General features: G+C 39.5%; 2 protein-coding genes across 3 annotated transcripts in view; one reads left to right on the top strand and one right to left on the bottom strand.

Annotated features, from left to right (window-relative positions):
• LOC134543295 (glutamyl aminopeptidase-like) overlaps nucleotides 1-12,666 on the top strand; it is a 28,675-nt gene extending 16,009 nt beyond the window's left edge. For both annotated transcript variants that reach the window (XM_063388207.1, XM_063388206.1), the window contains exons 8-18: nucleotides 2,891-3,025; nucleotides 4,195-4,493; nucleotides 5,104-5,189; nucleotides 5,585-5,712; nucleotides 6,238-6,441; nucleotides 7,630-7,709; nucleotides 8,865-9,016; nucleotides 9,346-9,478; nucleotides 10,537-10,650; nucleotides 11,514-11,622; nucleotides 12,299-12,666. In XM_063388207.1, coding sequence (XP_063244277.1) covers nucleotides 2,891-3,025; nucleotides 4,195-4,493; nucleotides 5,104-5,189; nucleotides 5,585-5,712; nucleotides 6,238-6,441; nucleotides 7,630-7,709; nucleotides 8,865-9,016; nucleotides 9,346-9,478; nucleotides 10,537-10,650; nucleotides 11,514-11,622; nucleotides 12,299-12,454 — 1,596 coding nt within the window. In that variant the 3' untranslated portion in view covers nucleotides 12,455-12,666. The remainder of the gene's footprint in view (nucleotides 1-2,890; nucleotides 3,026-4,194; nucleotides 4,494-5,103; nucleotides 5,190-5,584; nucleotides 5,713-6,237; nucleotides 6,442-7,629; nucleotides 7,710-8,864; nucleotides 9,017-9,345; nucleotides 9,479-10,536; nucleotides 10,651-11,513; nucleotides 11,623-12,298) is intronic.
• A 1,175-nt stretch (nucleotides 12,667-13,841) lies between these two features.
• On the bottom strand, nucleotides 13,842-27,543 carry LOC134543296 (uncharacterized). The gene is made up of 4 exons (XM_063388208.1): nucleotides 27,167-27,543; nucleotides 25,810-26,011; nucleotides 21,200-21,355; nucleotides 13,842-19,367 (listed from the first exon to the last, which is right to left on the bottom strand). Exons 1-4 carry the CDS (start codon nucleotides 27,346-27,348, stop codon nucleotides 19,224-19,226), a joined length of 684 nt encoding a protein of 227 aa, XP_063244278.1. The 5' UTR covers nucleotides 27,349-27,543; the 3' UTR covers nucleotides 13,842-19,223.
• Between the last annotated feature and the right edge of the window lie 413 nt (nucleotides 27,544-27,956).

The following is a 27,956-nucleotide window of genomic DNA, read 5'->3' as shown; positions in this document are numbered from 1 at the left end:
AACGTAGCACTGTTACGTGGTGATCCAATTCACGCCTTACGTATTTTCAAATACATTCTTCCCTATCGGTAAATTATAACACAGCTGAGATTCTTTTTTTTTTTAAAATTTCATATTTTCTCTGCTTCAGAAAAGGGGTTAGTCAGATTGACTTCAGGACTTCATATCACTTAGTTCAGTCATGCGTGTAAAGTGCCGGCTGTAAACGTAGTCTTAGTGTAGCAAGAAGTGTTGAATGAGCTATGATTGTAAACTTGACCGAGGGGGCTGAAAGAATGAAATGAGAGAACTAATTGGAAAGTCTTCCTGTCCATCGTGCTACTATGTACTACGTGACAGGCAGGTTAGGCCTGTGCCAAGCTTCAACTTGGCAGATCAAATCAGAACTCTGTATGATATTCGATTTGACTTCGCCAGTAAATTTGCTATTCATTTTAAAATTTTATTTCAAGCCTCGAATGTGATGCAAAGCTTTGCATTCGTTGCTAAATTTTAAAACACTGGGCACTTAAAAAATTGCTTTGTCTGAGTTATAAGCCCGAATTTTAAAATTTTGAAATTGTGCTTTTTAATTTCACAAGTGCAGATTTTCATAGTTGTTTAGGTTGATATTATGTCACATTAATATGAGAAAACTTATCCTGTTGATAATTCTTTTTTCAGCAATTTTTACAGTTTTTGAAAGTATATTTGATATTTAAATTACTGTTAAACACTCCCTAAACAATTCACTCAAAACCATTTTTACAGTTCTAAATATTTGAGAATAACTCCGATTTAGGATACATGTCACACGTAAATCATAGTTTGTGTAAACAGCAAGGGCATTTCATAAATAAATTCTATGGATATAAATTTCTTTTTTTTTTAGAGTGCCAGTAGATAGTATCAGTGTATGAGTCCAATGTAATAGTATGTACTGTGTGTTACAAGCCATTGTTTCTTCTGGATTTTTTAAAATTATTTATTTGAATGATTTTTTAATGCATTTGGTTACTACTTTTTGTTTACTACAAATGTTAATACAATTTTAAAAACAGATTTTATGATAAATTTTAATACTTCACGTGATATTTTAAAATGCCTAAGTATTGTCATTATTGAAACGGACAAAATCTTTGTTAATAAAATACTTCTTAGGGTAAGAAAATAATTATATATTGTGTATTATATATTTTTTGTATGAATAATGTGGGTTACTTAAAAAAAATTAAAAGGTAGCTTTTAGTTCTACTTTTAAGAATGAATAAAATTAATTTTATGCATGGTAGCATGGATATTATATTATTTCATTACAAATGTTAAAATATTATTTGTTTACTTCATTACATTATTTTATAAAAATAAGTGTAATAAGCCCTGCTGAGAAAAATATATGCAATTCAATTTGACTTTACAAATATTTTAAACATTCATTATAGGGTTTTATATTTCCTATAACTACATATATCAGTCTTTACTGTACGACAGTTTATCTGCTGTTAATACAGTAGGGAGTAGGCTATAAACTTTTAGAGAATGAATCAAATATGTAGTTAGATCCTAATCCTATTGCTATTATTATTAAAATTTACTTTAGAGAGTGTTTTAGCTTTGCTTCCCATCACTGCCGTAGTTAACGTTTGAATACGTGACTGTCAAATCGGAACTTGTCTCAAGGTGAAGCTAGTGAAGTAATCCAGAAAGTCGAGAAGCATGACACTTGAAAGAAAGTGAAAGCGGTGGGGATGAAAACCTTAAAGTGAATAAAAAAAAAACTTGCCAAGTCATTGCATTTCCTCATCAGTTGTTTCGTCACAAAGAGAAGCAGTTTTTTATACAGAAATGTCAATGAGTCTGTTTGCTTGTATTTCGATAAGTTCTCATAATAATAAACCGGCTACTCATTCACAAAATTCTAATAATGTATTTAAGTGTTTTGATGATAAATGCATACTACCTTGTTACACTTTAATGTCTCCAAAAAACCACAATCCGTTTGTGACACATGAAGATGTCCTGATTGCCATCGACAGGATCTCGAACAAAGTAAACCCTGTGCTTGATAACCCCTTCGAGGTGCAGAATGGCGACTGGAGACATACAGTATATTTTATAGTATAACAGAAAATAATTATACATAGAACTGTGTCTAACTATCATTAGAACTATTAGAACAATTTATAATTTTTTTTCTGCTGTATTATGTTTCAAATTATAATGTTACAAACTTTTGATTATCTTCACCCCTCTGATACTATTCACCTCGTTATACACGTGTACATGCATATATGCATGTGTATCTGCATATATAGTTGATAACTACATATTCTATTTGATTCTTTGAATGATTGAAGTAGCTTGGCTTCTGGGTTGTAGCCGTGTCCTTGGCGGATAATTCACCAACGTTTCGGTCGACATTGCAGTCGCCATCATCAGGGAGCGGTTACCTACCGAGGTTCTTACAAGTTAACCTGCCTTTATGCACTCTCGCCCAAGGGGAAGGTGCTTCCTGATTGGCTGCAGCTGTGGGCCAATCAGGGCCTTCCCGTCTTCCGGTTGGCTGGTGGGCTGTTCTGCCAATCAGGGGCGATCTTTTATGATGTTGGATGTGGAGCTATGTTTTGAGGATTTCCTAAAGAGTGGGTGGGTGATTACCAAACAAACAGTTTATAGCGAACTGTATGAACAGCAGATAAATTAATGTTGTTCAGTAAAGATTGATGTGGTTGTAGGAAACGTAAAAACCCTGGGAACAAAAAAAAAAAAAGATTTAATTATGTTTGACTGTGTATATTGTGTGACGTAGAGAAGTCGAGAGAATGTCGATGAAAGACGGAGCGTGTCGGACCCTGGCGGAGAGCAGGAGGCCGCGGGGAGGAGTGTCCGGAGCTGCTGACCCTGCTTGCAGATGGACCAGTTCCTGGTGGAAGAGCTGCACCCCGTGCTGTCCCTGGACGCCGCCCTCAGCTCCCACCCCATCGTCCAGAGCGTGGGCCACCCGGACGAGATCACCGAGCTCTTTGACACCATCTCCTACAACAAGGTGAGCGCTCCCGCCCGCGCTGGCGTGTCGCGACACCTTTCGACTGTCAACTATTTGAATCTTCATTAAGGCGAAGAGCGCGTATTATTAGATTTTCTGGTGCTGTAAAACAGTGTTTCGTATTGGTCATATTTTTATAGTTGTAGTCCTTAAAAAAATAATAATTTATCTATGAAACATGAATCATTTCACAGGAGAAACCTATTTTTTTCCAAACAGTCACTTTCAACGGCATTAAATTATGTGCTTTGCAATGTAATTTTTTTCAATAGTAAAATAATTTAGCATTAATGTTATGATTACTCAAAAATAACTGAGTTCAAGATGTCATCTTTTGGTTTATTTTCCTGCCTTACAAGTACTCACATCTTACAGTCTGTGAAACAACACACAATTTTAGAGAGGTATTAATTATATAATTTTAATTCAGAACCAGTGAGCAGATAGTTTCAAACCACATTTTGGGAGCTTATCATTGCTTATGAACGGGCTGTAATATGCGTGTGTAAACATGCGAGTGTATTTTAATGAAGGAGTGATTGAATGCAAAATGTAAATAATAATTCTCATTTTTTTTTCTGCGTGATTCACGGTGGTTTGAGTTATGTGTCCTGGCACATGCGTCAGGCTGGGTGGGAGGGGGGGGGGGGGGGGGGGGGCACCGGACTTCCATTCAGGAGAACCCGGGGTTGTGGGGTTGTGTTGTGGTCCAGCAATCCTGGTTTTGGTTTTTACATGGTTTCCAAACAACTCGTGTGGAAATACAAATACATATTATTAGTATTTTTCTTAACTACATGCCATGGATTTCTTCTCCATTACTCTGAAATCCTGTTTTATGTATATGCTTGATAATCTTGTCAAAAACACATTAAAAACAATATGAAAATTTAAAATTCATGTGATTGTGTGTGTAGAAGTGTCTAGGTTCATGAATTTTTTTTTTCCTGTGGCATACAGACAAAATGCATTTGGAATGACAGTAAATTCACTAGACGGAAGAGCACGGCAGGGAAGGGACTGCCTTGACCTCATCCTGAACTTGCTGGGGCGAAGTGGGATGAGCATCGAGGACAGAGGTTCAGACCGAGCCACTGCGCCCATAGTTCCGACCCCACCCGCGGTGGAGCGTGGCGGCAGTGCGGTGCTAGTTGCGTGTGTTGCGGCAGGGGGCGTCTGTGATCCGCATGCTGGAGGACTTCGTGGGCGAGGAGCGGTTCCGGCTGGGCCTCAGCAGCTTCCTGAAGAAGTTCTCGTTCGCCAACGCGCGCACCCAGGACATGTGGGACGCCCTGCAAGAGGTGTTCCCCGAGGCCAACGTGACGCGGGTCATGGACACGTGGACGCGGCAGATGGGGCTGCCCGTGGTCTCCGTCGAGCGGCTCGCGCCCGGCCGGCTGCGGCTGGCGCAGCGTCGCTTCCTGGCCGACCCCGACGCCGACGCCAGCGCGCAGGCCAGCCCCTTCCGGTAACTACTGCTCGCTGTCACTCGTGAGGCACTGTCACTCGTGAGGTCGCAGTCGCTCGCGAGGTCGCTGTCGCTCGCGAGGTCGCTGTCGCTCGTGCGCTCGTGGGGTCACTGTCGCTCGTGAGGTCACTGTCGCTCGTGAGGTCAGTGTGACTCGTGAAGTCAGTGTGACTCGTGAGGTCACTGTCACTCGTGAAGAACACTGAAGGGTCTTCCATAGCATTCTCAAGTGTATTTGTATAAGTGAGGTTATTTTTTATCTGAATTATTTATTTGCATTATAATCTATTGTTTAGTAACTAATTAAAATTAATAAATAATAATAAATTTTTAGCATATTTTTTTTTTTCATTTAAAAATAAAATTAATCTTTATTATTTTACTAAATTATAAACTTAATTTTTATACATATTATGTTTATATTAATTAATATTGAATACTGAGTAATTATCTTTTTAAAATTATAATACTTTACCAACTGTATGTAAAATTAAGGTTTTTTTATCACGGTAAGTAAGTATAATTTCTAACGCGTGTATGTTAGTTCTTGTTAATTTTATAATTGTCATATTTCACACTGAACTACTTGCAGTGACGTGTGGGCTTGCAGTTACCGCTGGGACATCCCTGTGTCGTACGTCACCGCGGACTCCAAGGAGGTGAAGAGGACCTGGTTCTTGAGCGACCAGGACAGTGGTGAGAGAGCGTGCTGGCCTACAGCATTTCTGTTTCTTACTTTTGAATGTTATTATATTCAACTGATTATATAACTTCATTTTGACTTTTTTACTTAACCTGCAATTTTTTATCAATGGAAAGAGATGGCTGTAATTTTACTTTTATCATGGTGCTACAGGATAAACCATTCTGTATGTTGTTACAAAAAAGAATAAAATATGTTTTCCAGTACTCTTGTATTTGTGTGCCAAAACAGATATTAAACATGAAATATTTAATAATACATGGAAAAAAATATGTGGCTTGAACAAAAATAATACATGTTCACAGTAATGCACAGGGTGCTTGTTTCATAAGCTGTGTATTTGAATATTCCACAGATGACTGATAATGGACTCTGTTTTTGCCGGCAGTGACCATCACGGTGCCGGAGTCTGTCGCCTGGGTGAAACTCAACCACCACCAGCACGGCTACTACCGCGTCAACTACCAACCCGACCAGTGGGCAGCGTTCAGGTCCGCCCTCAACAACAACACATCCGTGAGTCGCCACCCTCGCTGGTTCGTGCCAGCTCCGAACCAGCGTAACATTCTTCCCCACCCGCGCAGCGTTGGCTAGTGTAGTAGTGGTGAGACAAGACTCATTTCGGAACGCTTTCACTGCAATTGAGTAGGATTATTCGTTTAGGTCAATCAACCTGTCGACCATGCGGTAGGTATAGTACTAGACCTGTGAAAATACTAGTTTTTTTGATGCGAAACGAATGTCAAATCAAATGTTTAAAATATTCGTGAAGTCGAATCGAATTGTGAATACTGTTCTCAGTGAAGCTGTGTTACGCTTATGTTACTTAATTACTGGATGTAAGTAAAAAAATATATATATATATAATTGTTTAATGTTTTTTAATGTTTTTAGCTGATTAACCATCATTCAATAAAAATTATGAAATGACCCTGCATAGAACTGTGTATTTTATGTTTTGTCTCCAATGTTCGGCATGTCAGGCAGATCCTTGAAAGGTTGCGTCGACGTCCAGCGAGCGCCGGGCAACGTGGTTCGCAGGCCCTGGACGTCCCAGACCGGGCGAACCTCCTGGACGATGCCTTCAGGCTGGCCAACTCGGGCCTGCTCGACTACGGGACGGCCCTCGACCTGTCGCGCTACCTGCGGCGGGAGACGGAGTACGTGCCCTGGGCCGCCGCCTCGTCCAACATCGCGTTCCTGCGCTCCATGCTGTCCGGCACCACCGCCTACCCCAAGCTGCGGGTCAGTGCCGCGAGCTCTCGCCGAGTTGCGTCCACAGTCCGGACTGTGACCACGCCGGTTTGGCAAACCTCATCTCACAAAGTTGCGTTCACGTTTCGGTACGGTCCGGACTATGACCACTCTGGTTTGGCAAACCTCGTCTCACCGAGTTGCGTTCACGTTTCGGTACAGTCCGGACTATGACCACACCAGTTTGGCAAACCTCATCTCAGCGAGTTGCGTTCACGTTTTGGTACAGTTCGGACTATGACCATGCTGGTTTAGCAAACTTCATTATTGTTTTAAACAAGGAAATATTAAATGTAGTACAGTAAGTCCTCGATTAACACACACTTGTTATAACGGACACTATACTACGTAACATGTCCGTTAATCAAGGACTTACTGTATAACGCTGTACAAAAATGTCGCAATTATCTTCTCTATTAAAATAAAAATTCAAGTGAGTGTTAGTCTCGCAAATGTACTCGTGAACAGTTGCGGATCCAGAGGGGGGGCTAAGGGGCTCAAGCCCCCTCCAAAAGCATCTGGGTCCACTATTGTTTTAGTGTTTGCCTTGATAAAGCCTAGCTTCAGCTGGGTCAAGCCCCTCCCAAACCAAAATCCTGGATCCGCCACTGCTCGTGAAGTTTTAAACTTGGATTGTAACCCACTGTACTGGAATGTAGTAGTCTTGTAGTTTGCACATGGTTTGATGTAAGCATGTTGTTGTGTATATGCAAATTAGATAACAATGCATTGGTCAATAAGTACTGATAGTCTTTTACTACACGTGGTAAACATCACACAAACAGCAATGGCCGCGACATACACACTATAACTGGATACAAGAGAAGAAAAGGAGGAAGGGGGGGGGATACTCCACTGGAGTCAAGTTAAGGTTTTAAACAATTAAAAACCAACACATGTCTTTCATACATCCTTTCCACCTGTGATTCATGTATTTAGTAACATTAATATATATGTATTTATGACTTGTAACGAAATCATCCAATAATTAACTTAAGAACTAATTCAATAATAACAAATATTAAAATTTTCATGTTTCTGTACTCAATCAAAATCATCACTTAAAGATACTGTCTGTCTGGGATCAGCCTTGCTTCAGTACTTGTTTCTTTTTTTTGCAGTGTGTATATGTGTCTTTTCAATCACGCACATGTTTTTATTGTTTTTATTCTTTTACAGAAATATGTTAGACACCTCATACACGATATTTATAATGAAGTTGGCTGGGAAGTTACTCCAGATGAAAGCCACCTGAAAAAGTAAGTTTTTTAATCTTATGGGTTTTGCATAGTGACACACATTAAGGAATGACAAATTGAAAGATGTATACGTAATGTTTTTATGTTTGGTTTTATGAACAAAATGCTTGTGTGCTCTGTGTACAAACACCCCAGTCTTGTATCTAAACCAAGTGTGTAACTGTCGGTCGATGGATAGACTTTCCGGTGCTGAGTTGTGGTACGCTGCCGTTTAAAAAACTGCTTAGGTTTTAAGAATAGTGTCTGGTTTTAAAACCCATGTAGGAGTTGTCGATATTAGTAACGTTCTTTAATTTTGTCACGAATTAGTTCTTTTTGGAAAGAGAAAATGTAATGGCAAAATGAGTTTTTTTATTTTTCAGAATCATTTCTATGTATAATGATTCTGGTGCAGAATCTTAAGAGTCAGCAGAAAAGGCTATTTCAGTTAATTGTGCAGTTTTTAAGGGGGGGTGAAGAGGGGGATAGCCCCTCCCAACCTTGAATTAATTATATTTTTAAAATTTATTTTGGAGTGAAATTTTATGTATTAAACTTTCTTTTATCAAAATTTGTACAAAACTATTAAGCTTTAGTTTTTGACACCATGAATTTGTAGCTACTCCAGGCCAATATCTTATGTATTTCTTGTTTCCCAGCTGCACCCTTTCTTTGTACTGGAGCCACCCTGGCTTACACTTGAATTTGCAAAATGGCTGCAGCTGCAGCGTGAACCTCTGCAAATACTATTATTTTTTAACATTGACCATCATGCCAGAAGCAGGGCAGACCTCGCTTCGAATCTTGGGAGGGGCAAGTGATGGAGGATTTCTGGTAGTATGGATATTACCTCCCAGTTTGATGGCAAGTCTTGGAAATTTCGAAAAGTAACAGCTTTGTTAAAATGTTATTTTATCACTAGTTCTGACATGTTTAAAAAGTCAGTGTAAACAATATAAAGTAGATTATTTGTTATATCTCTACGGTGTTTTTAGTTGTAGTGGGTGTTAGGCAGGGCAGTCACCCCGTTGCCCGTCATGTAGGACTGCCGACTGGAAAGAAGTGGACTCGCGTCCAATGCAGTTGCAGCACACGGTTGAAACAGCTGCAGTAATCTAGCGACGAGGCCCCCGCAGTGTTGTTGTGTCGAGGGTGTTGTTTGCTCCCCCCGCGCAGGCTGCTCCGGGTGAAAGTGCTGTCGCTGGCCTGCGCCTACGGCCTGCCCGAGGGCTTGGCGGAGGCCGGCCGGCGGTTCGCGGCCTGGGTCTCCGACCCGGGACGCGTGGGGCGCCCGCCTCCGGACCTGCGCTACATCGTGTACCAGTACGGTGAGTGCCCGAGAGCCGTGGTCGCCATAGTCGCGACGGCCGGCGAGACTTTCCCTCGGCTCTGCGGCCGATAACAGGCGTTAAGAAACAAAAAAGTAGACTCAAGATAAGTAAACTAGAAATTGAAATTTTCCAATTCGAAATTCGCACCTCCTCTGGCTGACGAAGCTCATACTATAGCACAGAAACTTATAAAAAATTGAGTTTTATCAGCCGATAATGATGTAAAGAAGTACAGTGTCAGTAGTTTTATCCTTGCGTCAGTCAGTGGGCCACCCGAGACTCTTGCGAGCAGTAGGGAGAGGGTGAGACTGCGTCCCGCTGTGCAGGCATGTACGCGACGAGCAGCGAGGTGACCTGGGACAAGCTGTGGGACGTCTTCTTGCGGGAGACGGACGCCCAGGAGCGGCTGAAGCTGATGAGTGGCCTGGCGTCCGTGCCGGAGCCCTGGCTGCTGCAGAGGTGAGTTCCCGGCCCCTACGCGCAACTGTTGCTGATTCACCGATTCCAAACCAATACAGGAGAAGACACATTTTGGTTAAAAATATTTTTATAAATTACTTAATTACCCAAAATAATTCATTCCATGAAAAACATTCAACGCAAATGCACAAGTATTTTAGTTTATAAACGGGACATAACCTCGTCTCGTTTAACTCGTATTTTTAGCTTGTTTTCATTTGTTTGTTGACTATATGTTAGTTGCTTGTTGAAACATGAATTTACTAATGGAGGCTGGAAAACTTAATTATCTTGTATGTAATTTCATGTGGTCGCTCGGTACGGGAAACAATGAATGTAATTTACGTTATGTGAAGCGCTATATTATTTATTTATTATTTCAATTTTAAAAAATTTAAGTTAATTTAAGAATGTCAACGTCACGATATTACAAATATTTCTTTCCAGGTAGAGCAGTTGGTGTTTTCTGTTGTTTGTAGTGGTGACCATAAACTCTAAATAAGGCAAGTTTTTGTTCTTATCTAACTTTACCATGCTGGTGATATATTTATTTATGATGTATTAGTTTCATTAAGTTATACGTGTTCAGTGCATATTTTAAATAATGGTCGCAGCAGTGTTGTTATTATTGTAAAAAAAAGGGCTTCGTTTTGACGCTCAAGGATCTTTAATCTGGCATGTTCGGGACCATGATCATGCAGAATTAGCAATTATGCCTAATTAAGGAAAGTCATATGTAGTTTTGAAAAGGATTACCAAATGTGAAAATGTGAAATGTAATCCACTATAAAACTTTAAATACTGAACTGAAATAAAAACTGACAGTAAACACAAACACTGAACGAACTAATAATGGTGGCTGTGCACAATTTGACCTAGCGGCCAAGTCAACAGCAGAAACCCGAGAATATTTCAACATGAGCGGTTCTATTGGATCTGGATTACAGGGGATGTGGTGAAAAATATAATGGTGGATGAAATAACTTCCACTGTTTTTATTTTTGAACTAATTGTAATTTGTTGGCAACCATACATTTTTTTATATCCCTGTCTTGCAGGTTGATTGAGTACGGCAAGAACGAATCATACGTGCGTTCCCAGGACTTCTTCACGCTGTTGCATTTCATCTCCAACAACCCTGTCGGCAACCCGATTGTGTGGGAGTTCATCAGGTAGGCTTGTGTGAAGCGTCGACTAAGAGAATCAATCAAAGCTCTTTTCAATATTCAATACGACTTTGCCAGGAAATTTGCTATTATTTTATTTAAAGCTTCAGTTGTGTTGCAAAGCTTAAAACATTGGAAGTCTAAATTTGCTCATGAAAATATTTAGTTTTTTTTTGGTGTTGTATATGTTTTTCTTGAATAAAGTTAATTACTTAAAAAATCAAAAGGTGGCACTCAGTTTGCTTGAATGAATGCTCAATATTAATACTATGCATGGTTATTTTAACATTTTTATTGAATGATGTTGTACATAGGTATCAATGGGTTAATCACTCAAACTTTCTAACATTACAATAATCTAAAACAATTTTTTTACTTCTGTCTTGTATTTTATACTTAAGAGAAATTTTGCAGAGCAATTTTCGCAATTCAATTTGATTTCGTGAATATTAAAAACAAATTTTTTTTTGATGTGATAACGTCTTATAAATCGATGAACGCCAGCTGCACGCACGAAAAATTGTCACGTTCCACCTGAGCCGAGCGTGCAAGGAACCGGCCAACCACCGTGCGAGAAAAATCTTCTATAATATCAAACAGGTATAAGGTGGGCTTTTAAACAAAATTATTTGAATTAAATTTGCAAAAAAAATCTGTAAATAATATTTGAAAATTAAAAAGTATGCAATTGTTCATCAATGTTTTCTTATGACGTTCATCATGTAAAATTATCGCCCGTAAAACCGACTTTACGGACAAACACCCCCCCCCCCCTTTTTTTTGGTATTTGCTTATCATCGGGTGCCAGTCGGAACACACTTGAAACGGGCGCTTGGTGTGAAGTGGGGAGGTGGTTGTGTTCTCCGCAGGTCGGAGTGGCAGTACCTGGTGGAGCGGTTCACCCTGAACGACCGCTACCTGGGCCGCATGATCCCGCAGGTGTGCGGGGGCTTCGCGTCGCAGTTCAAGCTGCAGGAGGTGCGTTGCTGTAAACACTTGCGACTGCCACATTCGTTTCATTTAAATCAATTATTAGGGACCGGAAAAATTTGCTGTGTTCAATGACCTGCAGGATGAACTCCGTAGTTCTACCTACACTCGGTGAAATGCCACCCACTCATTGGCTTCTGTCTAGTGAGACGTCCCGACGTAGCAGCCTGCGATTCGATTAAAGCTTTGCTCGGGCGTTTCTCATTGGCCCAAGAGTCGTCCAGGCGAGTTGTGAGCCAATGGCAGAGGCAGCACCGAGGTATAACTAGTATTTGTATTTTAGCACATCGCGAAATGAATTCGCAAATTTTTCCGGTCTCTTATCAATCAGTGATGGGTCGAGTCCCAATTTTCTCGAAATCCGAATCTAGGTGTCAAGTGTCGAACGTAAACGCCATGCTAGATAAAATATGTACTTTTATTGAATTCATATTTAAAATACGTATTAGTTATTTAACATTAGAGTTACGTTTTGATTGAAAATGCAGACTAGTTTCCAATTTCAATTACTTTTCGGTGCTTTGTGGCGCATCAACTTGAACTTCGGTGTTACAAGGCGTAGGAGACATGCTTTTCGCAGTTATTTTGGTTTGATCGCAGTTTGCTTGTCACGTGACTGGAGACGGGGGTGGGAGTACATTGCCCCGACCGGGCGTGCCTGCAGATGGAAGCGTTCTTCGCGGAGCGGCCGGAGGCGGGGGCCGGCGCCCAGGCCCGCCGGCAGGCCCTGGAGAAGGTCGCCCACAACATCAAGTGGCACCGGAGGCACCGCGCCGCCGTCGACGAGTGGCTATCCGCGGCCGTGCGCGACCTCGTGTGACGACCCTGCACGCTCCACCGCTCACGATTGTTCAGCAATGCACACTTCACAGAACACTTGCTCACAAGCTCTTTGAAGTTGTCCGCAGCTTCTAAAGCTAAAAATTGATTTATAAAACAGGAAGGTGGTATACAGTATTGTTGGGTTAACGAATTGATACAGCTTACATGGTATTTGTGTACATATTTAATAAATATGGAATATACTTGAAACTGATTCATAATTATTTATCAAGATTTCAATGTTTTCACAAGAAGACTACCGTGTAAAGATTTCTAAAAAAACAATCGGAAGAGAAGCTCTTGAGCAGCGGTTTAACTGATGAAACACTATTTTTTTTACAAGTAGTATTTTATGTGAATATTTTATGTTTTAGAGTTTATGTAGTAAGTATCTGGGATGCGGGTATAATCTCGAATGAAAAAAATTCCCTTTCCCATGTCCTGTAATCTCGCATCAGTTCACTGGCACTTTTCAGCACCTCTTTAGGTGGTTTATTCCCACGTTTACCTTTGATAATGCCTCTTATCTGCTTCTGTCTTTTTATTAATTTCAGGCATGATGTTAAATCATGATCTCCAGCTGAATAAAATAAAAGAACAAAAAAAACTCTAATTGAACATCAATTACACTTATAACGTCTATCTCACAAGTCTGCAAGTCCTTTGACATTTCAAATCACAGTGTTGTCCATACCAAAAAAAATTATTACACTTATAAAACTAACCTCTTAGGTCTAACTAAGTCTTTTTTACATTTTCAATCACACCATTCACATAAAAATGAATGATACTACAAAGTTAAATGCACAAATCAATAACTCTTTTCCAAACAAATAAGTAAATTGTAGATACCTCAAATAAAATTAAAGAAAAATATATGGTAGAGTCAGTCGTTGGCCGTTACAAAAAATGAGGAGTAGATAAACACAAGCAGCAGTACAAAATTCCGCAGCATCACTGCTGCATCGTTTCTACCTCTCCCCTGCCGGCGGTTACAACTAGCATATAGCATTCTACGCTACGTACCTACTCCCCCCCCCCCCCCCCCCTTTTCATCTTCTCATTTACCGCTAGCGCATGTGTTGGAGTGGCGTCGTGGCTGATGCACTCCCCTCCTCTACCGGTTCCCCCACCACGTACCTGACTGTTCCCCTCTTGCGATCGGAATGAAATTGTAGTACCCTCAGTAAAGAAGTTAAGTTTCAGTTCCAAAAATTGTTACAATTTTAGTACATTTCTTTGTTTTACTGTTCCTATAGCATTTCGTAAGTCTGCATGTAATCTTGCCCCTTTGCTACAAAATAATGGATAAAAAAAACTGATCAAACACAATTTGGGTGCAAAAATAACTACCTATATAGTTGAAAATATACTGTATTAAAATATTCTTACTGTAATGAACACTTTATTCATTTTTGTATTCACAAAATAAAAGTTTACAATCAGCACTTTACATAATTTCTTTTTTACAGGTGGAATGCACTGCAAGCAGATCTACCTGCCAATCATAAAGTCTTTCCTGTTGCATGACAAAGGCATTTATATAATACTGACAGTCATGACAGACACAAACTATAGTGCACAACTCATATACAAGACAGCAAGCCACCAACTAGACTGGGACCATGGCTACAAACACGACTGACAATAACCTTGGGAAACAGATGAAGATTAATTGAAGTACTATTACCAAATATCAGCTGAAATGCTTACAAACACTAACTTCCCCATGGTATGTGGTTGACAAAACACAACCGTTAAAACTGCAAATAAATGCATTTTGTGTTACCATCTGTTGCATTGCGAAATAATCAAATGTGAGATGAATCGGAACTGGATTTTACAGCATGTGATAAAAATTTTTCTCTGTTTAGCCTAAATTACAATGGCCAACTAAAACTTTCTTACCCATTCATTGCATTTCTGTGACGTGTTGTATATTAGGTATTTATTCTCTTATATTGTTCGCTAGATTTTTAAAAAAATTATTGGAAATTAAGTGAAGCAATAACAGCATGTACTACACGCCTAAGCCAACTGTGGTCCCGGGAAAAATGTGAACTACCCAAGGTCAGACGGACCCCTCCCTCCGTCGTCATCCCTTCCACCACACTGTCCCCTCCTTTCCCTAGTCCGCCTCAAGGCTCGGAGCGAATGATGTCGCGGGTGGGACGGCAAGTAGAGTTGTCACCATACCCCTCCTCATTCCCCACCCCTCTCTCACTGCGACACTAGCGCTACCGTCACTCCCCTCCTCGGGATCACAGTTGGCTTGGGCGTGTAGTACCCGTAGTTTATTTTAGCGATTCCATACTTCCACAAAGAATAAAAAAAAACAGCACTGACTAGCCAGTAGCAAGAATAACAGACTTCACTTACTTGGCTAATGTGTGGTGAGTCAGTGTGAAAAAACAGAGAAAATTTGCAGTGAGCGGATTTGCATAAGTGCACCTAGTAAACTTGCTAAGTGTGATTGGCAGCAGAATACAGGAATCTTTCATCTGTCCAAGGAACAGCTACCGAGTACAAGATTACCAATCTTACCGGTCAAGTTGGAAATGCATTCAACTAGCAAGTACTAAACAATAAAAAAAATCTCAAATCCTATACAATATTTAGGCAAACTTCTCATTACGACACAAGCGTAACAGGAAATAGGAACAACATTTTCATAATGGAACCTCATAAGAAATAGGTAGTTTCCCCGATATGGCAAATTCAGTATCTCCGAGACTAGTTGAATATTGCTTGTAGACATTTGTGTATAATCTACTGATACCTAATAAATATGAATAAGATTTTATGGTTTATTTTAAGGTTAATTTTTTTTTTTTTTTCCAAAAGGAGATTTTGGTGTTATTTTTTATTTTACACATTGTCTTCATATGAAGAATATTTCTCAATACTTATTTCAACAAAATCATCACACTTTTACAGTAAAATAATTTGTAATAAGCACATCTTGGACAGAACTAATAAGAAAAATGAAAATAAATAGGCAAATTTTTATGCATTCGAAAAAATTCCAATTTCATTCACGTAAAAAGTTTTACTGATAAAAGATGCACGAACAAACACAATTATATTGATTTTTTTTTGCATTTAATTTTTTTTCCGTTTGGTACATACACGCTTCATGCTAAAAATAAGTGACATTCATTGAATTTACTATGATAAAAGTTTACATTTTTGTAACTTGAGTTAAATTATGTCCATCAATTGCTAGATGATTTCACGATTGTAATTGCATTTGGTGCTACTTAAATGGTGTATTAACTTGTATTGTGATGTTTTATGATGTATTGGCGTGATTTTCAGCGTTATTGAGGTTTTATCGGTATTCATCACATAATCTTGTCCCAACTGATGGAACATTAGCACTGTGCTATCGCGACAGTTAATTTTGCTCCACTGCTCCGAATGTGCGGGTCGGTCGCCCGAGACACAGCGGACTGACTCGACCTTCCCTAGAGCAAGTCAGGTGCCGGCCGCACATATATCAAACTGGACCACCCGGCGTGCCCTATTTATCCCCCACGTACTCTGCCAGTCAGCACGCTGCCCGACAACTGCCGTCTCGCCTCGGGCGAGTTGAACCTGATTAGATATTTATATTTAATTTATATTTTTTTTTCCACAGTGATGTGACAGCGAGGTTATTATGACTGCAGACAAGGTCGCATCAGGACTTGGAAGCGAAGTGTTATAAATACAAGCACGCATCTTAAAGATTTGTGCAATGCACATACATAATAACCTAGGCTGCCATTCATTACTCTCACAGTACTTCTGTTTAACTCGTGTTCAACTAAGTGTGTGATGTTCAGCAAAGAACTGGCCGCAACTGTATACTTGCCTACTTTTGATGGATGGCTATCCGGTTTCCTGACCTGAGCTCCTAAGTTTCAAATTATTGTCAGTGGTGCTACCATTATTTATGCCATTTTTCTTTTCTTAAATAGAATTTACTACTTTCTTAAAGCATTTTCCAATGTCATATATTTTGATGTAATATAAATCTACTATTGTATACATGTACAAAGAAACACATTATTTTCTGGCTGATAATTATCCGTCAGCTATTCGACAGATTCAATTATCTAAAAGCCATCCCCTGAAAATCCTGCATACTTGACGGAGAAGAGTAACCTTAATAGTGAAATTCCACTGTGGGTCCACATCTATAACCGACATCTCTGGTAGCACAGAAGTTCATTTACATTCTCAATTTGTAATTATTAACTCTACAAATAAAATATTAAGACTATGTACATGACAATGTTTTCACTAAAAACATACTTACACAAAAATGTAAACAATACATATATACATACATAATCTCAGGTCATAAAAACAATAACAATGAAACCCAAAAAAAAAAGTTATGAAATTATTACAATATTCATACTAATTATCACTGGAACACAACTAGACTACAAAAAAAAAAACTCAACTGGTAACTTCTTAATGACTGAACAAACATTTTGTCATTTGTGTTCATGTTGGGCACATCAAAAATCAGACATGGACCAACATGGAAGTTAAAGCAGTGCGTAATTTAGAGGGAAATGACCTTCCATACTGTCTGCTGCACTCAGAAGTCACTTAATCGCCATCCTCTTTGCTAGGAAATAGTGGTGTGGGATTGGTTTACTGTTATGCTTTCTGCGGTACCGGTAGGATTCTCTGTGCTGTTAATTTTCTGAGAATTGGCAGAACAGAGAAACCCGAACTGACCCATTACTACTAGGAAACATGAAAGATACAAGAGAGAGGTTTTTTATATATACCGTATTGTGTAAGAATTTAAATTTGCCCCTATATTTATTAAGAAATTACTTTTTTTTGACGTGATAACGTCTTATAAATCGATGAACGCAGCTGCACGCACGAAAAAGCATGACTTATTGTCACGTTCCGCCTAAGCCGAGCGTGCAAGAACCGGCCGACGTTATCACGTAAAATTATCGTCCGTAAACCGACTTTACAGACAACCCCCCTTTTTTAATTTACTTTGATTGCCAAAATTTGTGCTCAAGTAGGTAAGTAATTATAAAATGTATGGAAATAATAAACGAAGTGACTTCGACACTAAGACAGAGTGTTTGGAGACTACTACGGGCATGCTCATACAGTCGATGACACGACCAAGGAGTGTTGTCACACAGCAGCAGAAGAAGTGAGGGAAAACAAAATTACGCTGATAGTTCCCGAGTGCTCAGGATCACCGTCCCAGCTTGGACGTTATTTTTTAAGTACAGTTTGCCTCCATTTGAAAACCAATAAGACATCATGCAACGAAAATTACTGGCACCGAATTTCCAGATACGGTGGAGTCAACGCATCTCGCGGGCTCGATGCAGTTTTAATGGAAATGACCGACGACAGCCCACATGCATTGGGAGCCGATCACTCGCATTAACAACGTTCAAGCGGTAACCTGCGGGCCAGTATTTTACGTGTATTTCGATCCTGTGGTGAAAGTTAATAATCACGTACCAGAGGTAAGAGCTAGGACACCACCGGCTGCGACAGAAGAGGAAGCTAGACCTCGCCGAGTGAGTTTGCGAGCAGAGATAGGTGGCAGTTTTTCTACAAGTACAAGATGATCAACAAGTAGACTCTACAAACAGTGTAAAATGTCTTTAATTCTGCATTCTATGGCTCGGCACACTCTGTAGTCCAGCACCAATCAGTCGCTAGCATTCAGACTGCTGGCCTCGCTGGGCTCACAGTTTACCAGCGTTTCCTGTTTCCCGTCGCATTTCACATGTACACTGGTATTCCTTTTAAAACTATATTCATATTTCAACAATAGATTCTGACAAGATTACACGGCAAATTGCGATAAAACCTAAATAACACCGAAATTAAAGTTGTACCACAAAGCATCAAAATGAAAATCACCACGAAAGTAATCAGCATTTTCACTCAAAACTTAATTCTGATGATCAATACGTACTTTTAAATGTTGAAATTCTATGAAACTTTTTTTATTTAACATGAAGTTTGTACCACATTTAATGCAAAAAAAAATTGGAAAAAGTTTACTTCTTTTTAAACTTGCAACTGTTATTAGTTACTCATTTTTGTATTGCTATGTTAGTACGTTTTTCGAACACAAAAATACTTAACAGATATATTTTATTAGTTTCGAATAGTTTGACATGCTTATTACAAATCATTGTATTGTAAAAGTGCATAATGTATCGCATTGGTCATAATAACACTGTTTTGCAGAAATAACTATCAAGGAACATTTAAGTGTCATGTTCGTTCAGCAATATACAATATTTTTTTAATAAACAGATTTCATAAAATATGAAACCAATAACAAAGAAATCTCCTGTGTTAAAAAACAAAATTGGCCTGAAAAAAACCATAAATCTTGCCTCTAACAATAGATAATCTAGCATGCAATGGTTCCAAGCATCCCAAATCAAAAAAACTTCCACTCTATTCAACTCACATTCCAGTGCACTACAGTACCACGGTGCACTAACATGCTTTCCAGCGTTATTTTGTTTTTATAGAAATTCACCATACAATCTTGTCCCTACTCATTAGTAACAGCATCATTTCAAATGCAGCCCACAATTCGTTTGCAGTAACTTTCAACAAAAATTACTGCCAAATGTGATCTGTTCAGCACACAGAAAATGGCACATAACGCGTACGGAGTTTACCAATCGCACCTCGTTGAAAAGCCTGCCCTCCGCGTCGGAGGCAGCTCTCGCTCGAGCGACGATCGACCGGGCAGCTCGCCCTCACATGCGGATGACCCCCACTATGACGAGCACCGCGACAGTCAGCACCCCCGCCACCAGACTGCCGATGACGAGCCACATCTTGAGGTTCTGGCAGCGCGCCTTCAGGTACACCTCGCGGGTCCGCTGGCGGAACGCGCTTCCCTGCGCAACACACGCCCTCGCAGCTCTCCGCCCACAGCGCTCCCGATCACCTGCCTTAACGACTCGATGTAAGCTTTTGGACATACGCCATTGCTATGCACATGTGTGTCTGTAGAAGAATATTTAAAAAAAAACACAAATGACAAAAACACAAATTAAGCAAAAAATTACTGTCAGGATACAAACACCACACACAATACTCCACAACAGGAATATGGTCAACAAACAAAGAAAAACAAAGAAAAATTGGACTAACAAAACGAAAAAAAAAAAAACATAAATGATGACAGCACAAAAATACCGAACCCAAAAAAAAAATTCAGCACAACAGTTCAAACGAGACAAAAACACAGCAAAACGAAAAGTCGAAACAAACACAACAGTTTTCTAAAACAGAAGCAAGCGACGTTTCAGGAACTGCTATCTGCTCCCGTCCTCAGGCAGAGACGCACATGGTACGAAAACACAGGTGCGACTCCACAGACATACATGTGCTCAGCAATGGCGTATGTCCAAAAGCTTACATCAAGTCATGCACTCCCACTGCACAAATCTTTCAAAGATATTACCTACCGTAATGACTGGTAAGGGGTCCACGAATAATCAAAAATCCACCGCTAAAGCATTTAAAAATTTTTTTTTTTAACCCAAATACCTAGACAAACATTGTAACAATTGGCCCTCATTTTAATGCCCTAATTCGTTCCAGTAAAAACAGAGCAATAATCAAAACTGTGCTAGTCAAACATGTTTTTGCCATAAGAGAGTATTTTATTTAAAATAATTAGTTTCCCAATTAGGTAAGTACCTATGTTTGCTGAGTACTATTTTAATCAAGACATTAGGTACTCCTGCTAAATTTAATTTTCAGTACTAATATAATTCCAAATTAATTTGAAGTAAATTTAAATAATATGGCTTGGTCTTAACATTCCTATGTAGGCATTACCAACATTTCAGAGTTAAAAAATAATAAAGTTTTTTTTTATGTAGGAGATAGGTATATTTAAGTTATAATAAGATTTTAAATGTATAAACTTAACAATTTCTATTATTAGAAAGATTATTTAACCTGTTAACACAATCCCAGACTCTTGTTTTCTGCCGTGATTTGCCGCTAGTTCACCCTGGTACACGAGAGGGAAACTAACCCTCTCCAGAGCTGCTGACACACCTGACTTGCGTGATGCCTGGCTGAACACTCGGGCATCGTCAACAATAAATATTCAATGAAGGAAGTGAAAAAGCTATTGAGGAGAAGCAAAATATCACTTTTGATTTGTTGCATTACTAATTCATGGCTTTGAATTTAATGCTAACGCAACTGTCGATTGCCGATGGTCACGTACAAAAATAAAAAGTAAAAAAAAAAAATACTTTTATGTTAATGGTTTATGGAAGTGAAATATGGCACGTTAACCCGTAAACCGGATAACCAGCACTTGGATAGTCGGAAGTCCACTGTATCTACTTTGCCCCAATTTTTAACTTAATTACATATAGGCCTATCTGAAAATTTAAAAAAAAATTAAAAAAAAAAACCCACTGCAGGAAGAAAAAAAAAAAAAAAGGAAGATTAAAGACATAATGTAACACATTATAAAGATACTCCCTCACAAACTTGGCCGATACGTCACAAAAAAATATTTGTGACTGAAGCTATGAAAATTATTTATTACTTCTATAACTTGTGATAAGTCAGGAAAACAGAAACGGCAAACATATTTTTTTTTAATGATAAAATTTCAGCAACGGCCTGAAAGCTCAGTGTTGAAGATATCGTGCTCACACGTGCTGGAGGCCTAGGGACAGAACAACGGCGGGACTCTCACCACCGACTCCAGGCTCTCCGTCTTGGACAGGAGGTCGTCCAGGTTCTCGCCCCGCTGGATCACCTTCTCCACATTGTCCAGCATGATCCGCTTCACGTCGTCCACCTGGGCCTGCAGCCGGGACACCTGGTCCCCGCGACCCACGTTGAACTCGTACTGCGGGCACACAGCGCGACGCAGTTGCGACACGCACACCGACACCTCATAGAGTGCACTACTGGCGCGCTGTAGGAAAGGTTTTGATGGAGATTAAAAACTGACGAAAACTAGCTTCTACTGCACAGCTTAGGTTGTTCCCCCCTTCCTTCTTTGCGACACAGAATTTCCATCACTCCCTCTCTGTCGCAAAGAAGGAAGGGGAGAACCTAAGCTGCGCAGTATAAGCTAGTTTTAGTCAGTTTTTAATCTACATCAAAACCTTTCCAACAGCGAGCCAGTAGTACTAGGGTGTGCACGGGGATATAAAAAAAGAAACAAAAACAACGAAAAAAACTGTATCACAATAAAAGAGCATAAACACGTAAAAAGATACACACAAAAAACACAAAAAGAAAAGGACAAAATAAACAATAGACACAGCCACAATAAACAATTGATTAATGATTACAATCATTCTCTACACGAAGAGATGAAATAAACAAAATTTAGACAAGTCAAAATCAAAAAGTTCAATTCTCCGGACGTGGATGAAAAATATATATTATCCATATGAATACATAATTTTTACTTATAGTTCATTATTTATTTAATTTTTTTATTTAACACTTGAGAATCTAAGGATGAGCAGAAGAAAAAAAAACTTTTATAATGAATATTCTATTATTTGTTGTCTTTAGAAATTCCTCATATTTATTGTAATTGGTAATTTATCTGTAAACTATATCACGAGTCTTATATAAGGTACATAAAAATGGCGGTGTGCAACTGTTAGAAGGAATTTTTATCCCAGTAGTTTCAAGCAAATCGACTCGGTTTATATAAACATTCTTACAATCACCACCAGCGTACGAATGTGTAGAATCCATGTTTATTGTATTCCTATTAGGTGAACAACCCGTGGTTCGGAATTCCCCCTATAAATAGTTGTCAAGGCCAAGGACATATATAATGTTCCGCGAATGTCGGAACAACTTCGGACCATCCCCCCCCCCCCCCCCCCCCCCCGGGCCAGTGACCATTGTACGTACCTGCACACTCGGGTGAGTTAATAAAAGTTTGAAAGAAAATGTGGGACAAAAAACTGAACATTAATATCTGAAAAAATTAAATTGACTAAAGTTGAAGAAAAAAAACGAATTGAAAAAACTTAAAACAAAGCAATACAAAGAAAAGCGGCTTTCAATAATAATATTGTATAAATAACACAAAGAATTTTCATAAAATCTGAAAAGCTATCAATTATGATTCTGTGAAAAGGTGTATTCGCTTAGTTCATTTACTGATACAGATGTTATTTACAGGTACAATAAACATATTGATTAGAACCATGTAATTTTTTACACTGGAAATTAGGTTTAGTTTTGAACAACCCCTTCTGGTCTATAAAGTTGTTGAAAAAAAAAAGTTTCAGACCTGAAAGAAATCCTGCATGATCACTATAATACCAAACAATATACAATGTGTCCGTATGGTCGTGGTGCACTTTCGACCGGTTACAGGAAAGCAACGAAACAAGATAGGTAGAAATGTGAAATCTTCGCATTTTATCTTGTTTCGTTGCTTTCCTGTGACCGGTCGAAAGTGCACCATGACTCTACGGACGCACTGTACGTAGAGTGCACTACTGCCTTCACGCTAGAATCCCCAGACAGACGCCTTGCGAGCGAGCGTGCGTGGGAGAAGATGGGGGTCAGGGGGTGGAGGCAGAAGGGGAAATCAATGCATACTTCTGAGCAAAGAACAAAACAATTATTTCCTTTTGCCTCTTTCATTGCCTGCTGCATTTAACACAATATAGTTAACTGCTGTGTCAATTTAGTTTATCGGTTTTGCATATGTATTCATGATTGTAAGTACTTACTTCTTACTACTGTGGTTTTTTTTTCTGTGATAATATAATGTTGTTGGAGTGCAAACATGATAATTACAGTAGAACCTCGCATATCCGACCTTCCCACAACCGACTCCTCCCGATATCCGACCTAGTGTCCGACTGTCGGTGATTCACACGCACTTCCGGTTGGTGAGCCTGTTAGGCTTGAAGGAGTGACTCATCTACGATATGCTTTGTTTTCGTATCAAAAACTGTCAGTTCAGCCGTGAATCTTGATGTGTAATGTGCTCTGACTATAATCTTGTACAGTTCTGTGTTTGTTAACGTCAATACTGTTTGTGTTTTTCCCCATTATTTATTCACGACTACAGAATTTAAAGTGTGCAATACGTAGTGCTTTACGTGTGTGACAATGGCAACTCAAAAACGTAAACGTGTTTGTGTTTCTCTGCAACAAAAACTTGAGATTTTACAACGATTGGACCATGCAGAGTCTGTTATTAAATTAGCTTCTGAGTTGGGTGTAGGGATGACTACGATAAAAGATTGGAAAAAAAACCGTAAAGATCTGGAAACGTACTCAACAACAGTTGAGACAGAAGATGCCTTAAAAAGTAGAAAAATTTTTGAAAAAACCAAAACTTGAACTTGTCGATGAAGCATTATGGGTTTTGTTTTGTCAGGAAAGGCGCAAGGGAATACCATTGTCAGGCCCCATCGTAAAGGAAAAAGCCATAAAATTGCATGAAAAGCTGGGAGGTGATCTAGAAAAATTTAGCGCTAGCAAAGGGTGGCTACATAAATGGAAGTTGCGTCATGGCATACGACATCTTATTATTGCGGGAGAAAAACTCTCAGCTGATGATAATGCTGCTACAGAATTTGTAGCAACATTTGAGAAGTTGGTCACAGAACAGAAACTTGTACCCGAACAAGTGTACAATGTAGATGAAACAGGCCTAAATTACAAAATGCTTCCAAAAACCACTCTAGCTGCTAAAAATGAACCTGTGTTAGGAACAAAGCTGGCTAAAGACAGGCTCACAATTGCAACTTGTAGCAATGCCACGGGAAGCCACAAAATGCCGCTGTTCGTCATAGGAAAATCTAAGAAACCAAGAGCATTCGAAAATCTAAACATGGCAACACTTCCAGTTTTCTATCGGAATCAATCATCTGCTTGGATGGATGGCGATTTATTTAAGGAAAGGTTTTTTGGTGAATTTGTCCCCGCAGTAAAAAAACATTTAAAGTTTAAAAACTTACCTGCTCGTGCTGTTTTGCTGTTAGATAACGCTCCTAGTCACCCCTCTGAATGTGAATTAAATAAAGGAAACATCAAGGCTTTATTTTTACCGCCCCATGTTACACCTTTAATACAACCTATGGATCAGGGCGTCATCGAGTTGTTAAAGAGAAGATACAGAAGAAAATATGTCGGCTCTCTGCTGGACAAAACAGAAGAAGGAGGAGGTAACCTTTTTGAGGCGATGAAAAGTTTCAACATAAAAGACACAATCTACACCGTTGCTGCAGCCTGGGACGAAATTAATCAAACTACCCTTCAGAAGGCTTGGAAAAAGATTTGGCCATCATTGAAACAAGAAGAACCTGAGACAGAAGCACAAGTTGAGACAGACAACACAGAAGTATTACAAAATTTACAAGTGTTTCAGCATGATCTCCAGATGAATGATGTAGAAGAGTGGTTTTTTGAAGCTGATGTTTCGGAAGACACCAATGAAGAACTAAATGACGACAAAATTATCGCTGTTGTGCAGAACAAAGCCGTGGAAGAAGATATCGACTCGGGTGAAGACGAAACCACCGGTGACAACGTAGTGAGTCATTCTGCTGCTAAGGACGCCTTTGAAGTTGCGCTGAAATACATTGAGCAACATCCAAATGCAAACCCAATGGACGTATTGTGGGCAAAAAAGTGGAGGGACACTTCTGCAAAGTCAAGATTGACAAAATTAAAACAAAAGTCCATTACTGAATTCTTTAAATAAGGTATGCTTAGATTTTATTGATCTCATTTAATTTAAAAACAGTAAATGTTTGAAATATATACAGCAACATTTTTATAAGTACATACTTTACAATAAAGTTGTATTACAGTACGATATAGCTGTTTTTCTATCTGAGAAAGTCGTTTTTTTTTTGCTCCTCCCGATATCCGACCTTTTGGCCGTTCCGACCATGGCCTGGTCCCGTCATGGTTGGATATGCGAGGTTCTACTGTATATATATATATATAAAAAATAAAGAGGCTTGAAAAACTAAGAAGTTAATTAACATGATATTGGTTGTGTTAAAAGTAAATAAGAAAACATAATTATAAATAAATCTATTTTTTTAAGAGTGGGAATGAGAAAAGTGCTAGAGCAACATTTAAATAAGGAAAGTAGAGGGTTGTTTCTTGGTTCCTTCTGAGTGCAATCGACGTACATATATTACAAAAAAATTCATATGGAGGTGAAATTCTCATACAAAGACCATATCAATATTTTACTTGCAAGTTAGTTGGCTGAACTAATTAAAAAAATAGTGTTCGGAAGATTGTCTGTAGAATCGGAAAGACTCCCGGAAGCGGGGCGGAGGGCAAGGCACTCACGACGATGGAGGACAGGACCGGGGCGAAGTCCCGGTCGAACTCGTACTCGCGGGCGTGCGGCGACCGCGCCACGAGGCTGGGGACGTCGCAGAACTGCCGCCGCACCGTCTCCAGGAACGTGAACGGGACGAAGTGCTGGCTGGTCGCGTACGTGACGCATGCAAACACCAGCCCGCCGTCCACCAGGACGTGCATCTGGAACCTGGGAGGCAACGCGGGGCGCTCACGCATCGAGCCGTGGCAAGAAGAGACCCGCCAGCAGCCCACCCAGGGCCGCAACTAGAGTCTCTGGCACCCGGGGCATGAACGGATTCATACGCCCCCCCCCCCTCTTTTTTTTTACACATACCACACCAATAAAGCGGGGGGGTCCGGGGGGCCCTCCCACGGAAATATGGTGCTATGTTGAGAAGTTATGTCGTAAATCAGATTCGACATTCCTGGCATACAAGTTAAAAAAACTTTTTACCAGTTACCAGTTGTAGTAGGAAGGAATTACAATGCAAGCGATTTCAGCACCCCCCACAGCTTTGCGCCCGGGGCGTACGCCCCGCTTGCCGCCCCCCCCCCCCCCCCCCCCCCCTAGTTGCGGCCCTGAGCCCACCAAACCCCCAATTTAATGTCTGGGCCCAATCATCTTCAAAACATACTTCGAGGGAAATCTCGCGAAAATAAACCACTTGTGTCTCCTAAAGTATTTGGAATTTCTTACCTCCGCCGCTTTTAATCAAAAGAGGAAGTTAAAGAGCATAGAATATAAGTATTTTCGGATTTTTAACCTTTTTTTTTCGAAAATACCGCCCAACTACATATTTACCGAAGGCAAGTATTCCTGGAGAGGACGGGGCGGGAGTGGACTGGGATTGAGGGAAAGACACTGGATGTGAGAAGAAGAAAGGACTGAAGGAAGAGGCTTCAGAAATAGGGTGAGTTGGGAGCAGGACTCCTTGCCAACCAGGTGGAAACCCAATTGCAAGTGTATCAATCAATCAAGTGCAAGTATGGTTTTGTGGATTCCAAATTCACATACCCAAGTAAACATTACCCACCAACACGCATCAGCATTAACACAAACTAGCTTGCCTTATTTAAAAATTATTTTTGAATACTAAGTTCTTGCAACGCATAAAACGTTTCTGGAACATTTCATTCTTATTTCATTTACATTTAAACTTTTGTACGACTTTAATCCCAAAATTTTCTTGATATTCATAGCTTTCCTCACTTTTGATAATTGAAATACTAGCCTGTTATTAGTACTCAATAACAGTAACTAAACAATTAACCATGAACTTGGACTTTACTAGATTATATAATAGTTCAAAATTAAAAAAAAAATAATAATAACAATATTTACTTGTCTACTGGAAACGTCAGTTTCCTCATTCCTTGACGGTCTAAATCTCGTATGATTGAATACACCATTGGACAGTAATTTTCTGGTTCTGTCTGATGAGACACCAAAATAAATTCACCATTCGAAACACAACTATATCTGATTTGCTGTCTTTCAAATACTTCATTACTTCCCGAAGCCATTACGGAGTTTGCGCACTTTAATGATTCAAAAAAGGTCCAAAAAATTAAACAGTGTATATTTCAAACACAAAATGTCATTCTTAAAATCTACAAACAACGCCCACTGATTAAAGTCCACACTCAGAAACGAAAACAAAGCAAATAGCAAATCATAACCTATCAAGGTCCATAGACCAAGGACTATTTGTCCCTCATTCCCTAGTAACTGCGCACTTACTGCTTGAAGCCTTAAGTTTACACAGAGTTCAGACCCTACCCGAACACACCCGAAGGATACAACTACGGCCAACCTCGGTTTTTTATGTAGACTCATAACACGGCCATGTTTGCGGATATCAAAAACACTTAAGAATAATAGCGAGGTTAAGTCTTTAATTTGTTCAATTTTTGTTATAAATTTTATGTTAGTGCATTGACACAATTTTGTGTTTAAAATACACGGGTTATAAAATAATTTTTTTTATTGAGTTAGGCGTTGCATGCAGGTGATTATTAGCAATAGCTTTCGGTAATTGTTCCGTATCACCTAAATACGGAATTTTTACCTTTATTATAGATTAGCGCTTAAATTATGTGATATTTATCATCAAGTTATATTTTCCCTTCAG

The sequence above is a fragment of the Bacillus rossius genome (genome assembly GCF_032445375.1).
Source record: "Bacillus rossius redtenbacheri isolate Brsri chromosome 9 unlocalized genomic scaffold, Brsri_v3 Brsri_v3_scf9_2, whole genome shotgun sequence".
In the NCBI taxonomy this organism is placed as follows: Eukaryota; Metazoa; Arthropoda; class Insecta; order Phasmatodea; family Bacillidae; genus Bacillus; species Bacillus rossius.
Note: the sequence above shows the minus strand (reverse complement) of the source record. Positions and strands in the feature narration are given on the sequence as shown.

Coding starts and splice junctions, on each gene's coding strand:
- LOC134543296 (XM_063388208.1), bottom strand. CDS start 27,348: ATGGCTTCGGGAAGTAATGAAGTATTTGAAAGACAGCAAATCAGATAT. Junction 26,012..27,166: donor CTGACGTTTCCAGTAGACAA/GTAAATATTGTT, acceptor GTTGCCTCCCAG/GTTCCAGATGCACGTCCTGG. Junction 21,356..25,809: donor CGGTCCTGTCCTCCATCGTC/GTGAGTGCCTTG, acceptor GTGTGCCCGCAG/TACGAGTTCAACGTGGGTCG.